This window comes from Hemiscyllium ocellatum, chromosome 8 (genome assembly GCF_020745735.1).
Source record: "Hemiscyllium ocellatum isolate sHemOce1 chromosome 8, sHemOce1.pat.X.cur, whole genome shotgun sequence".
Classification (NCBI taxonomy): domain Eukaryota; kingdom Metazoa; phylum Chordata; class Chondrichthyes; order Orectolobiformes; family Hemiscylliidae; genus Hemiscyllium; species Hemiscyllium ocellatum.
The window spans coordinates 46,816,425-46,834,485 of NC_083408.1; the positions used below are offsets into that span (position 1 = coordinate 46,816,425).

Sequence of the window (18,061 nt, forward strand, 5' to 3'; positions counted from 1 at the left end):
CATTAGTGAACCAGTTGGGTTTTTCCAATAATCGACAAAAAAGTTTCATGGTCATTATTGGACTCTTAATTTCAGATCTGTTACTTAATTCAAAATTCACCATGACATGGTAGGATTGGAACTCAGGTGCCCAGAACATCACCTAGGTCTCTGGATTAATACCACTGGGCTGTTATCTCGCCTGATAATCTTCCCAAATCACAAATCCACCGATCTCCATCACCCCTTTGTTACTCAAGCATCTGTCTACATCTGCTTTAAAAATAATTAGACTCTATGTCCACTGTGATGCAAGGGAAAGAACTCCAAAATACGAAAACCTCTCACAGAAAAAAGGTTTTCCTTATCTCTGTCTTAATTGGGAACCACCTTAATTTTAAACTGTGCAATCTCATTCTAGTCTCTCCCACAAAGGAAAACATCCTTACAGCATACATTTTGTCAAGACCCCACAAATCTTATATGTTCCAACAAGACCAGCTTTTATTCTTCTAAACTCAGATAGACACAGGCTGAGCTTGTCCACATTACCTCATAAGATAAACCCTTCATCCCACTTGATGTAGTTGAGTGAACTTTCTCTGGGGCAGTTTCAAAAGGTATTTATATCCTTTCTCCACAGTTTGTCAATGAGTCTGTCAATTCCTATTGCGTTCCTCATGGCAACCCCTAACCAGTCAGAGAGCACTTGCCTAGTCTGATGTCAATCAGCCAGCTGAGACTGACAGTTTACAGACGCTGCTGCATCCACATGCCAATCATAATTAAAACAAATCAGACCGTTTCCTTATGTTGTACAAGAACACAAAAGCTTGGAGCAGGGGTAAGTAATTCAGATTCTTGAGCCTGCTCCACCATTTAATACAATCATAGCTTGTCTCACCACAGCCTTTCAGCCCACTCTCCATAACCCTTCAACTCATTACCAATTAAAAATGTCTACCCCCTCCTTGAATTTACTCAAATTGGTGTTTGAGCTCTCATGTTTGGGTTCTGAGGAGTACAAGATGAAAACTTTCATCTTTGTGTCATTTTTAAGCAGTCTTTGAGTTTTTACTAGTAAGCAATGATTCACAAAAAGCACTGGAACTTTTGACAGCCTTGAATGGGACTCATGCTTCATCTTAGCTGCAATTGTAGAGTCAGGGAAGCTGAGAATATTCCCTCAGCAGGATTCTTTCATGTTGGGGAAGTGGGTGGTAATAATAATGCTAGACATAGTTAGTAATAATGTGTTTGCTGACATTCATTTTAGGTTCAAGCAGGGCCATTTGGCTCCTGACATTATCATAACCTTGGTCCAAACATGGATAAAAGAGCTATATATCAGAGGTGAGATGAAACATTGAGGACCGAAGGGCCTGTACTGCGCTGTAATGTTTGATGAAAGTAACTGCTCTTGGCACCAAGAAAAAATTTGACCAAGGAGCCCGGGCAAGGCTGGAGTTAATGACAATGAGCGGGAAAGCACTCCACTGATTGGAGTTGTACGAGTACAAAGGAAAATGGTGTGGTTGTTCAGAGTCAAACATTTCAGTCCCAGGACATCATTGCAAGAACTCCACAGGTAACTGCATCCATCATAATGACTTTCTTTCGATCATAAGGCTGTACTGTGGATTTTTGCAAATGATTGAACAATGTTTAGCAGTTTCTCCGTATCCTCAGATCCTCATATAATGCATGCCAACACACACCAAGACCTGAACAACATTCAAGATTGGATTGATGTGGTCAGTATTAGCATCACAGGGTACCAGGCAATTACCTTTGCCACCATGAGCGAATCTAACCACTGTCCCTTACCATCACTGAAAATAAGAAATGTTTTTTGACCATTTTGACACTGAGAAATCAAGAGCTAAATGGACATTATTTGTAATCCACAAATTACTTTTTTATAAATTATCCTTGCACAAATGGAACTGAATAATAAATATGATATTTATATATATGTAAGATATTGAATAACCATTTGCTTATCTAAGGAAATCTGATTTGAGTGATCATGTTAAATTAGTTATTGAGCATTCCATCAAAACATCAAGTGTAAGAAAATCCTTCTTGTAAATTACCTTAATATTTGCTTTTAACATAACTAAGGTATGTTTGTACAGGTACAAACCTGACCACAAATGAAGTCCATCAAATCCATAGGAATAGAGATCATCTCCCACTCCATTGCCTCCCCATCCTTCCCCACCTCCTGGGTAGGGAGCATAGCCCTTTGCAGATGCCCATCCAACACGCAAGTGAATAGGATCAGCTGTCAAGAAGTGATTGACCTGATCAACAACAAGCTCATAATACCATTTCTTGTACTGAGCTGATCCTTCACTGGTTCCCAAGAAAATGTTCGGTCTTATGCTAAAGAAAAAAGGCAATATAAAATGATCAGTACTGTATCTATTCAATTATCTTCATGAACTGATAGACAAGATACAAAGTTAAATTGCAAATGACACTTTGTATACATTTTCTTATAGACAGTATATTTAATTTCATCAGCTCACTCACTTTTGAATTATTGTAGGGCAGATATTAATTGTGCCTAGCTAGCATAAAAAGGATAGACATATGGTTAATACTTATGTTGCTCTACTGCTGAGTGCCATTGTAACCTTTAAAAGATATTGCCCAGAAATTTCCCAAGGCTTGGGAGAAGTGATAGGAGGTAAACCTCTCCTTCACCCCCTCCCCTATGAAATGCTTGGCTTGACAAATCACTGACAGAAGACCAGTTCCACATCAATGCCTTGACTGGGTCACAACTAACTGTAAAATATTTATTAGTTTGTTCACAGTTTGGTATGGTATGAATTCATCAAAACACGGTGGAGGTGACTGGTCCTGAAAACTGGAGAGTAGAAAAAGAAGTCAGGATGATTATTAAATGATAAGAAACCGCAATACAGGGCATAGGATTGATTTATTCCCTTTAGCAGATGAGTCAATAATCAGAGGGAATAAGACACAAAGTAATTGTTAGAGGATTAATGGAGAATTACAGAGTATTTCATTCACTCAGAGGTTGATGGTGGTCTGGAACACTTTGCCTGAAAGAATGTTAAAGGAGGAAACTCTAACCAGATAAAAGATATAGATAGATACAGAGATCAGCAGAGAGGTACTTGCATTGCAGTGACTGACAGGACTACAGACCAAGAGCTGATAAGTAGAATCAGGCTGGCTGGATCTTTGTGATAAACACAGAAACGATGGCCCACATGGCCCCTTTGTGCCTTAAAATTCTCAGGTTTTTAATTAAAGAGAAATGAATATAAAGTTGCATTACCTTGTCACATTGTTAACTAAACGGGTTTGCAGCAGTAAATCACGACGAGGTAGCAGATTGTCACAGATCAGGTTTTGATTAGCTCGTATAGCAACACCATTACAGACACAAAGAGAAGACAGCAGGTTCAACACCTAAAAACAAACAAACAAAAATCAAGATCTAAACAATCTGAGATTATAGTTTCCAATCATAAGTTAATTTATCACTAAACTAATATCGGGAAGAAATTGCGGATCCACAGTTATGACTGGGTCACTGTCATTAACATCATTTGAGGCTAAGGTTTGAAAGTAAAAGGTAAAGTCATCATAGTTTTGGCAGACCGTAGAGCTACACTCCCATTAGAGGGCGATGACTAGTGGAAGCCACCAATCCTCAGGCAAGGGAAGAGGTTGAGAAGAAAAGTCTTTCATTGTAACCCCAGCTGGTTTGGGATTTGAACCCTCACTGTTGGATCACTCTGCATCACAAAGTAACCATTCAGCCAACTGAGCTCACTGAACCCCATTTTTACTGTTCTTTCAAAATTATATTTTATTCCTAAAAATATATTTTTATATATATATTGTCACAAACGCAGTTTTGGTTCTGGACAGTAGCATATGAAAGAACATTAGAATTTGACTCAACAGGGCATTTCTTACTTGAGCAGGACTATATTAACGTATACCTGAGGATCCACCCCCCCATCCCCTTAACTTCAGCAGAAAGACCTCAGGTGGTAGTATTTCCCCATTGTGCCTTGGCAGCAGATGCCCCAACCTTTAGTGCTTTCCTCAACATGTAGATTACTAGATTAGATTACTTATAGTGTGGAAATAAGCCCTTCGGCCCAACAAGTCCACACCGACCCTCCGAAGAGCAACCCACCCAGACTCATTCACTACATTTACCCCTTCACCTAACATTATGGACAATTTAGCATGGCCAATTCACCAACACTGCACATCTTTGGACTGTGGGAGGAAACTGGAGCACCCAGAGGAAACCCACACAGACACGGAACGAATGTGCAAACTCCACACAGACAGTTGTTTGAGGTGGGAATTGAACCCGGTCTCTGGCGCTGTGAGGCAGTAGTGCTAACCACTGAGCCACTGTGCCACCCAGCACGGTGTAGTACTTGACCTTGGAATAGGCTTAATTAAATTGCTTTATTCTGTTTCAGTTTCCTGAATCAGAACACTCACATGGAAAGAAATATTCTGAGGTCAGTTTTAGCCAGCCCAGACTGGGGGTGGAGATAGGGGATGGGTTGGAAATGGAGAGATTTCAATACAGTGGACTGACCTGCTTCCATTGAAAAGTCACAAACCACTTCCCCTCAGTTAGGTGGCAAAGGTTCCAGTCAGAAGACCCAGAAGCTCCATGAGCTTATGCAAAGCAGGGAGCTGTTTAAGACAATGAAACTCTGAAAGGGGGAGAAAGTGAGCACTGCAGATACTGGAGATCAGAGTCGAAGACTGTTGTGCTTGAAAAGCACGGCCAGTCAGGCAGCATCCAAGAAGCAAGAGAGCTGATTCCTGACGAAGAGCTTATGCTTGAAATGTCAATTCTCCTGCTCCTTGAATGAAACTCTGAATACATGTCCCAAGCAGGGAACTTGTTGCAGCTTTCCCACCAGGTAAGGGTGGGCCAGCAACTCCCAGAGCAACAGAGACTGAACTGGCTGCAAGCCTGCAACTGTTTTCCACCTATCTCGTCCATTCACTGGCAGCTGATAGACCAGGTGTATTTCAGTCCCAGCACTTAAAATAAGCCAAGCCTCTCATTTGGGCAAAAAGTAAATTTTGCTCTTGTCCTACCCTCCTGCTCGCTATCAACTCACAGGGAGTTAAAATTTAACTCCTGCCTCCAAAAAGTAAAATTGATCATATTCCAAAACTTTTCCTATTAGCTGACACAAACAGGCAATAAACTGTCCAAGCTTCCCACCTGAAGAGGAATAGGGGGAAAAAAAACCCCAGAAAACTTCAGAGAAATGGATACAGTGACGCTGCTGGGTTAAAAACTGCTCTAAAAACTAATGGGAACTGTGTTTAAAATGAGGCAAGATTAATGGATGAAGAACTCCTGGAGTACAGTCCCTTGTGAAAAGTAGCCCATGGGGGTATAAGACTATGGCACAAAGCTAAAGCTAATCCCACCTTGGGTGCGAATCTCTGTCAAAGAGGCAATAGGATGTTCTGGTGGAAATAGGTTAAAATAGTACATTAGGGCATTAGCGAGCTGCTTATTTGGCAGTGAACATAGTGCTTTATTCAGAATTTGGCTGTGCCATATTTGATATCAGAATGCTTGAAATGGGATGCATCCCATTTTTCAACACGAACATCCCTCACCTCCATTAGCTGTAAAGTGGACAAACATTGGAAACTGTCAAAGATAGTTATTTTAAAAAGTAGATTGAGGAGAAAGAAGAAAATTAAACTCGGTATTGTTACTTGCGCAACCTGCATAGTGAGCAAAATCATGTTAATTTGAGTTACGGTGCCCATATTCAAAGTATGGAAGACTTTGACCTGTAAAGCTTTGATAAATATAGCATAACAGATAATCAATTTATTAATAAAATAGAATGAAATAGAATTGCAACCATAAGGAGATTTGCTATTAGAATACCTGAAAATATTCCAACCTGGGATTTATACAAGACAGTTCAGTCTTGTCAGTTGTTTACAAAGTAATCTTTACTTTAGACCTTAAATGCATAACAATGTCTGTTGGGGTTAGAGATAATGGAAGTAATAATTTAATACCATCTAGCTAATAAAAATGTAATTCCTTACAGCAAAAGATTTTGGACTTTTGGTGGGGTTGCAATAGTTTGACTATCTACAGGTTTTTTTTTGAAATAGGATGGCATCTTCAAAGTATTCGTCTGACACCATAGGATTCTGCTTTAATGCTGATGGAATTCTGTGGGTTTCTTCAAGGTCAATATTGCATGGGCTCTCTCTTCTGATTTAAGTGTTGGAATGTGCCCTTCAATGCCCTCCGTACCCAACCCCTCCAAATAGTCAGAACTTGATTTGGATTTTAACAGAGTACAGTCAGAGAACTTGGGTTACATCTTGGCTGATCGCCAGCAAGAAGTAGAATCATAGAATCCCTACAGTGCAGAAAGAGGCCATTTAGCCCATTCAGTCTGCACCAACCTTCCAAAGAGCATCCCACCCAGACTTAAACACTCAATATATCCCATGGCTAATCCACCTAGCTTTTAGATTCCTGGACACCATAGACAATTCACCTAAACTGCACATCTTTGGACTGTGGGAGGAAACTGGAGCACCCAGAGGAAACCCAAGCAGACACATGGAGAATGTACCAAACTGTGCACAGTCGCTGAAGGGTGGAATCAAACCCAGGTCCCTGGCACCGGAAGACAGCAGAGCTAACCACTGAGCCATCATTGAGTCCATAAGCAGAAACTGACTGTCACAGTGCCCAAATTGTGTCCCAGCATTCAGAATTCTTTCAAAGGTCAATCCTCTCCCTTTATAATGGAGTCTGATTTCTCCCAATGCCTGTTTCAGTGGAGTTCCTCCAGACTGTGTCTTCAGTCCAACCATCTTTTGCTGGTCTGACAATTATCCTTCTTCCAACATGATATCAGAATTGGGGATGTTCACTGATGTTCAGTACAGTGCGTTATGTTCAGCACCATTCACAACTCCTAATGTACTGAAGTAGCCCAAGTCTGCATGCACTAGGAGAAAGTGAGAACTGCAAATGCTGGAGTGTCAGATTCAAAAAATGTGACACTGGAAAAACAGCAGGTCAGGCAGTTTCCGAGGAGCAGGAGAGTCAACATTTCGGGCCTAGGCCTTCATCTCATTCCTAATGAAGGGCTTATGCCTGAAATGTCGACTCTTCTGCTCCTTGGATGCTGCCTGACCTGCTGTGCTTTTCCAGCAACACACATTTCGACCACATCTATATGCAGCAAGACAGCAACCACACATTGGCTTTTAAGTAACAAGTAACATTCTCATTACACAAGTGTCCAACAATCACCATTTCAATCAAAAGAAAATCTAACCGTCTCCCCTTGACATTCAATTTTATTACTATCATTGGAACACAGCACCTCCCCCCACCCCTCCACCAGCTCCCCTACTACCAACATTCTGGGGTTAATAATAACACTGACTTGACCAGTCTTATAAATACTGTGTCTAAAGAGCAGTTCAGAAATTCTTTGGTGACTAATTCACCTCTTAATGCTGCAAACCCCATTCGCCATCTACAAGATAAATCTTGATACCATCCAAGGCAAAGCAACCTCCTTAATGGAACCTCCTCCAACACTGATGCATGGTGGTAGTTATTGATGTCCTCTACGAGATGCACTGCACCAACTCTTCAAAGTTCCTTCAAAAGCAATTTCCTAACCCATGACGTTTACCATCTCAAAGGGCAAGAGAAGCAGATTCATTAGAACACCACCATCCGTACTTTTCTCTCCAAGCCACACACTTAGTTAAAAATCACACAACACCAGGTTATAGTCCAACAGGTCTATTTGGAAGCACTAACTTTTGGAGTGTTGCTCCTTCATCAGGTGGTTATGGAGAATAAGATTGTAAGACACAGAATTTATAGCTAAAGTTTACAGTGTGATATAACTGAAATTATATATTAAAAACGACCTGGATTGTTTGTTAAGTCTCTCATCTTTTAGAATGACCATGTTAGTTTCAGTTCTTTCATATGTAAATCACAAAACATTTTTTAGAAGTGACATTCTCAAGTGCACTTTAACAATTGGTGTCATGTCGGCCCAGATAAGTTATTGAAAGTGTTAACTCTCCTGTGAGGCTGTCTGTGCCATAATGGTCAGACTGATTCTAATCTAAAAAAACGTACTTCCAGAATATTACATGGATTCATGCAGTTTTTGAGGAAAGTAAAATGTACTGTGCAAGTACAAATTCACCCCAGAAATTTCAGTCCAGTACCACCGATTAAGTTAATGGTGGATGGCGGGAGCTGACCTACCTGGAAAAGGATAACTTGGATTTGGAACGTTTAAAGGCATTTGAATTATCATTATATAGAAAAAAAACTGGAAAGTGTTTTAAATTTTGCCACCGAGAGGGCTTTGTAAAATCAAGCAGAGTCATAGAGATATACAGACCCTTCAGTCCAACCTGTCCACGACAACCAGATATCCCAACCCAATCTAGTGCCACCTGCCAGTACCCGACCCACATCCCTCCAAACCCTTCCTATTCATATACCCATCCAAATGCCTCTTAAATGTGGCAATTGTACGAGCCTCCACCACTTCCTCTGGCAGCTCAGTCCAGACGCGTACCACCCTCTGCGTGAAAAAGTTGCCCCTTAGGTCTCTTTTATATCTTTCCTCTCTCACCCTAAACCTATGCCCTCGAGTTCTGGACTTCCCCATCCCAGAGAAAAGACTTTGCCTATTTATCCTATCCATGCCTCTCATCATTTTGTAAACCTCCATAAGGTCATCCCTCAGCCTCCGACGCTCCAGGGAAAACAGCTCCAGCCTATTCAAACTTTCCCTGTAGCTCAAATCCTCCAACCCTGGCAACATCTTTGTAAATATTTTCTGAACCCTTTCAACTTTCACAACATCTTTCCAATAGGAAGGAGACCAGAACTGCATGCAATATACCAACAGTGGTGTAACCAATGTCCTGTGCAGCTGCAACATGGCCTCCCAACTCCTGTACTCAATACTCTGACCAATAAAGGAAAGCATACCAAATGCCTTCTTCACAATCCTATCTACCTGCGACTCCACTTTCAAGGAGCTATGAACCTGCACTCCAATGTCTCTTTGTTCAGCAACAATCCCACAGCCTTACCATTAGGTATTTAAGTCCTGTGAAGATTTGCTTTCCCAAAGTGCAGCACCTCGCATTTATCTGAATTAAACTCCATCTGCCACTTGTCAATCCATTGGCCCATCTGGTCCAGATCCTCTTGTAATCTGACGCAACCTTCTTCGCTGTCCACTACACCTCCAATTTTGGTGTCATCTGCAAATTTACTAACTGTACCTCTTATGTTCGCATCCAAATCATTCATTTAAATGACGAAAAGGAATGGACCCAGCACCGATCCTTGTGACGCACTCCTGGTCACAGGCCTCCAGTCTGAAAAATAACCCTCCACCACCACACTCTGTTTTCTACCTTTGAGCCAGTTCTGTATCCAAATGGCTAGTTCTCCCTGTATTCTGTGAGATCTAACCTTGCTAATCAGTCTCCCATGGGGAACCTTGTCGAAAGTCTTACTGAAGTCCATATAGATCACATCTACTGCTCTGCCCTCATCAATCCTCTTTATTACTTCTTCAAAAAACTCAATCAAGTTTGTGAGACATGATTTTCCACTCAAAAAGCCAAGTTGACTATCCCTAATCAGTCCTTGCCTTTCCAAATACATGTACATCCTGTCCCTCAGGATTCCCTCCAACAACTTGCTCACCGCTGACATCAGGCTCACTGGTCTATAGTTCCCTGGCTTGTCTTTACCACCCTTATTAAACAGTGGCACCACGTTAGCCAACTTCCAGTCTTCCAGCACCTCACCTGTAACTATTGATGATACAAATATCTCAGCAAGAGGCCCAGCAAACACTTACCTAGCTTCCCCCAGAATTCTAGGGTACACCTGATCAGGTCCTGGGGATTTATCCACTTTTATGCATTTTAAGACATTAAGCACTTCTGGTGAAATACTGTCTATCTTACTTGTCTGTATTTTTTTTCTCCCTAGGTCTACAATTGTCTATAGTTGTTCCATAGACTTTTGTTGGCTTCACCCTTATCTGTGAATGGTTGCTATTGAATTCTGTCAGATGGTTGGCCATTCAATCACTTCCACTCTTAAATCCCGTCTTCAGGAGTGTTGGAATGATTTAAAAGCTGGCAATCAACTTGTTTGGCCATATAGCAAACTTTCAATGGCCAACAAGTCTTGATGAGAGACTTGCAGCCAGAACTTCTTACCCAGAAGTAAGGATGATCCGACTGTGGCCAGACTGCCTACATCAGTTTAGGGACTCTGATCAATACTTCACCATGACAGGATGATAGGCTGAAATATGTACAGAATCCAAAACATTTGACCAAAACCACCACGATTTGGAAAGTTTGATATCTGTTCAGCATACTGCGAAAGTCTTAAATCTACAGTATTCTTTTCTTATATGTTATATATTATAGGAAAGCCAGCATGGCCTCAAAATGTGCATTCACTCTAGCATTATGCCCATTTTAAAGTCAGGAGCTTGGCCATAACTTAAGCATGTTCTGATATTGCAGTGAATTTTCTGAGTAACTTGTCTGGGTGGAACTCAAACTCTGTTAGTAGTTTTATATGGGCGAGCCAAAGATTGCAGTAAAAACTTCTAAGTGTCTCAAGCTTTCATTGTGATCTGATATTTGGGGTAGTTGAGACATTTCCCAAGACTGTGGGTAGACATAAGTCTTATATGGAGGTTCAGGCTTTGAAAAGGTCTCGACCCCCAAACAGGTTACATTTTTATTAAGTTAGTCCTCAATGAGGGAAGCTGCTTCCAAAACTACAACATTATCCCCCTAGAACAAGCTTCATTGCCACATTTTCCAACTTTTTTTATGGCAAATGCTCAATATAACTATTGGCACACCTTGTTGTGAGTCACTAAGTTATCCTCAATCTGATCTGATTTTATTCATCCAAGTACTGTCTAAGCATTAGATTACTTGAGAAATATTCTGGCCATCTTTATATACAGTAGACACAGGTTTCAGTATATTTTTCTTCTGATTTTGTGCCTTTCTATTTCATGTAGCCTCTGTGTTGATGTTGTGGTCAATGTGCTGTTGATATTTTGTGGTCAATGAAATATAGTTTTCAACATCTTCAACAAACTCCATGTACTCTCAAACAGACTTTTCAACAGGAATATGTGACAATGTAAGTGTCATGTAATCTGATTTCTCCCTGAACATACTTAAGTATAGCATCAAATCTAATCAATCCCCGACAAACACTTTGCATTCTTGGTCCCACATCTGCTAACTCCTTAGCATTCAAAAGGGTAACTAGTGATTTGTGATCTGTCTCAATTGTGAACTGAAGACCCAACACATAATGTGAAAACCTTTCACAAGCTCAAGTAATGGCTAATGCTTCATTTTCAACTATTGTATATCGTAGTTCTGTTTCAGTCGAAGACACACCATGCACTGGTCTTCAATCATCACTATTGCGAATCTGAAAAAATGTGTTTCTTGTCTCATTAACCATAGTTTTTGCATTCCAACACTCTTCATTTGATTCTGTCATTTTTCCCAGGAATAGCACTTCATTGTCTTTGACATCTTCTGTCTTTTGAAAACTACTGGCATTAATAGTTTTTCCTTTTGGTTTCTGAATTGGGGCCATTTTGCTGCATCGTACAGTTTGAAAATATCCCCTCTTTTTTGGAATAGCACTCTGCATTTCTGGCAGTCTTTCTGCCGATGCTGCCTTTTCCAGTTACAGTGAGAACACTGAGTAATGGATGGCAGCTGCTGCCTTTCTCAAGCTTTCAGTGTTCCGGTGGATGTATGATTCTACTCCAATACACCATAAATTGTCCAGTATCAGTCATTTTTCTCCTCAAAGTTTTCTGTCACATTTAATAAATAAATGATTTTGCTTTCTGATAGCTGCCTGCCTGGTTAACTGCACAAGCATTGGTAACATTAAATTCTCCCTTGACTGCTGAAAATCTGATAAAAGCATCTATTAAGCCTCCTACAACACTGCGATTCAGAACTAATTCATCTTTCCAGGATCCATTTTCACAGCCTGTCAACATAAATTGTTTAATAAGGGAATCAACACTCTCTCCTTATCATTAACTACATCCATTGAATGTTACTCTTTTGAGAATAGTGTTCCTTCTAAGGCTAATGCATATTTCAAATGCTTTCATATCAGCATTTAATGTCACTGACTCTTCATGAGTTCCCGATCTGACAAATATGTCATCTGCAGTGCCACCTATGGCATAATGAAGGGTACTGACCTGTTCCTTGCAAGACTTTTCTGCTAATTCTAATACAGTCTTGTACCTTATAAATCTGTAATGCCTGTTCAGCTATTTCTTAGTTTGAATCAGGGCTCTCACATTTTTGAGGCACTCCAGTAAGGGAGAGGTCTTCTCCATTTCTTCACTTCACTCAAGCCTTCATTTAAGCTTTGTTACCATTTCCTGCACTGTCCTTCACTTGCAATCATTTTCCTTGTTACTTTTGCTTAACTCTTCATTTCATGGCTGCTTGGCATTTTGGGTCTTAGAGTCATAGAGTTATACAGCACAGAAACTGACCCTTCAGTCAACTCTTCCATGCCAACCAGACATCCCAATCTGGCCTACTTACATTTGCCAGCAAATGGCTCATATCTCTCTAAATCCCTCTTATTCATATACCCATTCAGATGTCTTTTATAAATTGTAATTGTACCAGCCTCCACCACTTCCTCTGGCAGCTCGCTCCACACACCACCCATACACACACCACCCTCTGCGTGAAAAAGCTGCCCCTCAGGTCCCTTTTAAATCTTTCCCCTCTCACCTTTAACCTATGTCCTCTAGTTTTGGACTCTCCTACCCTGGGAAAAAGACTTTGACTATTCAGCCACTCCATTATCCCCAGGATTTTATAAACCTCTATAAGTTCACACCTCAGCCTTCAACACAACAGGGAAAATAGCCCCAGCCTATTCAGCATCTCCCTATAACTCAAACCCTCCAAACCTGGCAACATCTTTGTAAATCTTTTCTGCACCCTTTCAAGTTTAACAGCATTCTTCCTATAGCAGGGAGTTAGCCTGCTAACATATTGAGTGTTACTTATACAACAAAACATAACAGTAGGTGGCGCGGTGGCTCAGTGGTTAGCACTGCTGCCTCATAGTACCAGGGACCGGGGTTCGATCTCAGCCTCGGGTGACTCATGTCTGTTTGGAGTTTGCACGTTCTCCCCGTGTCTGTGTGGGTTTCCTCCAGGTGATCTGGTTTCCTCCCACAATCCAAAGATGTGCAGCTTAGGTGAATTGGCCATGCTAAGTTGCCCGTGGTGTTCAGGCATGTGTAGGTTACATGCAATAGTCAGGGGTAAACATAGAGTAATGGAATGGGTTTGGGTGGGTTACTCTTCAGAGGGTCAGTGTGGACTTGTTGGGCCAAAGGGCCTGTTTCCACACTGTAGAGAATCTAGCCATGAGGCCTCACAAGGTCTATTCTCAGAATTTTGTTATCATGTCCCCTTATATCACTAACAATATAGACTGTCTATATACATATTTATCAGTAACCTTTTATACTCAAGTGCCTTACTCTGTTTAAGACATCATTTATATTATCCTTCAAATCTTACACTTTTTTGTCTTCAGAGGCAGTTTATCAGGGAACATTGACAAATTATTTACTTTACATTCTTATATTTGGTCAGGACTTTCAGAATGCACTGTTTTGTGACCATGTATATACCTTATGGTTGCGTCCATGTTTATCCAGTAATGAAATAATAGATTTGATATGCCCTTCTTTGATCACATTAAGCGCCTCAGGACTTTCAATCAAGATACAGTGCAAAACCTCCAGGATACCTGTGTCAAAAATACAAATCAAAATTGTCAAAGAATGTCAGATATTTCAAAGTGACATGACAAACCTCTGTGTACATCTAATGTATAGAATCAGTTCTGAAATGCAGATGTAATCTGTTTACAAAATTATCGTTGCTCATTTTCTTTTCCCCAGAATCAGTTCTCTGGGAAGATAAAGGCTAAGTTTTTTTCTAAATGATCTTTCATTTACTGACAAAACCAACCTTTTGCACAGATGAACAAATTGTACTTTTAGTAGAAATTATTTTCTGATTCACAAATTTCATAACTAGTTTATTTGTTTATGGTGGTTTCTGTGGGAAAGATGGTGGCCAAGAAATCTCCCTGTGCACAGTGGCACAGTGGTTAGCACTGCTGCCTCACAGCACCTGAGACCTGGGTTCAATTCCCGACTCAGGCGACTGACTGTGTGGAGTTTGCACGTTCTCCCCATGTCTGCGTGGGTTTCCTCTGGGTGCTCCGGATTCCTCCCACAATCCAAAGATGTGCAGGTCAGGTGAATTGGCCATGCTAAATTGCCCGTGGTGTTGGGAAGAGGGGTAAATGTAGGGGTATGGGTGGGTTGCGCTTCGGCGGGTCGGTGTGGACTTGTTGGGCCAAAGGGCCTGTTTCCACACTGTAAGTAATCTAATCTGTTCTTCTCAATATTACAGTGCCTTCACTATTCATCTGGGCCATCAGCATTAGGAGACAGGGTCTCCATATAAGATCTCATTGTAAGGATAGCGAGTCCAAGTTTCCTCAAGTCTTGGGCAGGCACTTCAACCGTTTTTTAGTCAAGTGTCAGACACATATGGACAAATGTACATTGATACTTAAGGGAGGTACATGGTTTAAGCAAGACACTAAATATTACAATGTCTCCAATTTAAAGGTTTGAAAATGAGTCATTCTTGTGTAATATTTCCAGCATTTTCTTTAGCTTTACATTGCATTTCTTTGGTTGCATGTCTGTGTTATATATCAAAGAAGAACAGCTTTTTAACTCAAAAGTAATATTCACACTTTGCTGGATACCATCACTAGGATCAGGAAGAGAAATCATGGGACCTAGTCCTTCTGCTGTTTCTGGAACTCTTATTTCACTGATACCTTTAACCCTTCCCCTCACACGCTTTGGAATAGAGAACGAGTCAAAATTCCATCCCAAATAGACTCATAGAGTCAGAGTTGGACAGCATGGAAACTGACCCTTCGGTCCAACCCCTCCATGCCGACCAGATATCCCAACCCAATCTAGTCCCACCTTCCAGCACCCGGCTCATATCCCTCCAGACCCTTGCTATTCATATTCCCATCCAAATGCCTCTTAAATGTTGCCAATTGTACCAGCCTCCACCACATCCTCTGGCAGCTCATTCCATACACGTACCACCCTCTGCATGAAAAAGTTGCCCCTTAGGTCTCTTTTATATCTTTCCCCTCTCATCATAAACCTATGCCCTCTAGTTCTAAACTCCCCAACCCCAGGGAAAAGACTTTGTCTATTTATCCTATCCATGCCTCTCATAATTTTGTAAACCTCCATAAGGTCACCCCTCAGCATCCAACTCTCCAGGGAAAACAGCCCCAGCCTGTTCAGCCTCTCCCTATAGCCCAAACCCTCCAACCCTGGCAACATCCTTGTAAATCTTTTCTGAACCCTTTCAACTTTCACAACATCTTTCCGATAGAAAGGAGACCAGAATTACACACGATATTCCAATAGTGGCCTAACCAATGTCCTGTACAGCCACAACATGACCTCATAACTCCTGTACTCAATACTCTGACCAATAAAGGAAAGCATACCAAACGCCGTCTTCACTAACCTATCTCCTGCGACTCCACTTTCAAGGAGCTATGAACCTGCATTCCAAGGTCTCTTTGTTCAGCAACACTCCCTAGGACCTTACCATTAATTGTATAAGTCCTGCTAAGATTTGCTTTCCCAAAATGCAGCACCTCGCATTTATCTGAATTAAACTCCATCTGCTACTTCTCAGCCCATTGGTCCATCTGGTCCAGATCCTCTTGTAATCTGAGGTAACCCTCTTTGCTGTCCACTACACCTCCAATTTTGGTGTCATCTGCAAACTTACTAAGTGTACCTCTTATGCTCGCATCCAAATCATTTATGTAAATGACAAAAAGTACAGGACCCAGCACCGAACTTTGTGGCACTCCACTGGTCACAGGCCTTCCAGTCTGAAAAACAACCCTCCACCACCATCCTCTGTCTTCTACCTTTGAGCCAGTTCTGTACCCAAATGGCTAGTTCTCCCCGTATTCTAACCTTGCTAATCAGTCTCCCATGGGGAACCTTGTTGAACGCCTTACTGAAGATCCATATAGATCACATCTACTGCTCTGCCCTCATCAAGCTTCTTTGTTACTTCTTCAAAAAACTCAATCAAGTTTGTGAGACATAATTTCCCACACACAAAGCCATGTTGACTATCCCAATCAGTCCTTGCCTTTCCAAATACATGTACATCCTGTCCCTCAGGATTCCTTCCAACAACTTGCCCACCACTGAGGTCAGGCTCACCGGTCTATATTTCCCTGGCTTGTTTTTACCGCCCTTCTTAAACAGTGGCACCACGTTTGCCAACCTCCAGTCTTCCAGCACCTCACCTGTGACTATCGATGATACAAATATCTCAGCAAGAGGCTCCGCAATCACTTCTCTAGCTTCCCACAGAGTTCTCGGGTACACCTGATCAGGTCCTGGGGATTTATCCACCTTTAACCATTTCAAGACATCCAGCACTTCCTCCTCTTTAATCTGGACATTTTGCAAGATGTCACCATTTATTTCCCTACAGTCTATATCTTCCATATCCTTTTCCACAGTAAATACTGATACAAAATATTTATTTAGTATTTGCTTAATAAATGCTTCTGCGTTTTTCTTGATGGCTATATCTTGTTTGAATTTGACTCTTTTTCATTCTAACTAATTTACTGGGTAATACAGGCACAAAGTCTCAGCACCTATTGTCATACAGGGCATCAGGAGTTGTACATGAACAGAATTAAAAGAATTTATCAATATCCTCAATAATTAGCAACTCCCTATTAAATATAAAGCCACAATGTACAATGAAGACATTACTGTCAGAGACGCCACAGTATTTAAATTGTCAAAAGGCAGTTGGTGTTAGTATGCAATTTTTTTTCTAAAATCAATTACACACTACTATATTGAAAAAGCCATCACTTTGAACACAACTTCCTGAGATAGATTAGGTCAAAGCTATCACATTTCAATCACATATGCACAACAACAAGATATATTAACCATGCAGTTACTATGCCTTTCACTCTGATTTCAGTCTCAGATATGAATTTAACAATTCACATGATAGTTCTATTCATATGCAGACTTAATGTAGCAATTCTACCTTCATTTGTGAGGAATTTATTACCTCAGTGAATTCAATTTTTTTTGGCTCCCACTTAGTTAAGATTTTTTTTTCATTTGTTCACGGGAGGTGGATGTCACTGGCTATGCTAGCATTTATTGCCCATTCTTAATTGCACAGTGTTCTTTTATTGACAGGCTTTAAACCATTTACACTGTTTCTTTTTCACCTGCCTCCCACACCAATCTTCATCCAACCTCCCTTTCTACGTCTCTCCTCATTTCACAGCCCCGCTCCCTGCATTCTCTCTCCCCTCACAAGTGCAGCCTCTCTTAATGTCCCTTTCCTCCAACCCTGCAGCCTCGCCCACCACCCTTTTATTCTCTCTATTCTCTATTCCACCCTTTCGTCTCTTTCTCTCTTCCACACTCTGTCCCACTCAGCCTCCCATGCTCTCTCCTCCTCAACCCTGCAGCCTATCCTCTCTCTTCTTTCCCTGGTAACATTGCAGCCTCCTCCCTCACTTCCTTCTCAGCACAACCTCTCCGTCCTCCACTCTCCCTTGTTCCAAGCAACCCTTCCTGCAAGCCTCCCCTTTCACTTCCAGTGACCCTGAAGCCTCCCCTCCATCTCTTCCCACCCCCTGAAGTATCCAATCTGTTTCTATCTCTGCCTCAACTGGCAACTAAAACTGATAAACATGGAACAGAACCAACCCATGGTTGGAAGGGGAGCTCCTCAGAAATTCTTTCCCTATGTTTGG

General features: G+C 41.3%; 1 protein-coding gene across 14 annotated transcripts in view; it reads right to left on the reverse strand.

Annotated features, from left to right (window-relative positions):
* The window catches only part of ryr3 (ryanodine receptor 3), a 366,212-nt gene that overhangs the window by 233,391 nt on the left and 114,760 nt on the right, over positions 1-18,061 (reverse strand). For all 14 annotated transcript variants that reach the window (XM_060828910.1, XM_060828909.1, XM_060828911.1 and 11 more), the window contains 3 exons: positions 13,812-13,930; positions 3,296-3,429; positions 2,126-2,367 (listed from right to left, as the gene is read on the reverse strand). In XM_060828910.1, coding sequence (XP_060684893.1) covers positions 2,126-2,367; positions 3,296-3,429; positions 13,812-13,930 — 495 coding nt within the window. The remainder of the gene's footprint in view (positions 1-2,125; positions 2,368-3,295; positions 3,430-13,811; positions 13,931-18,061) is intronic.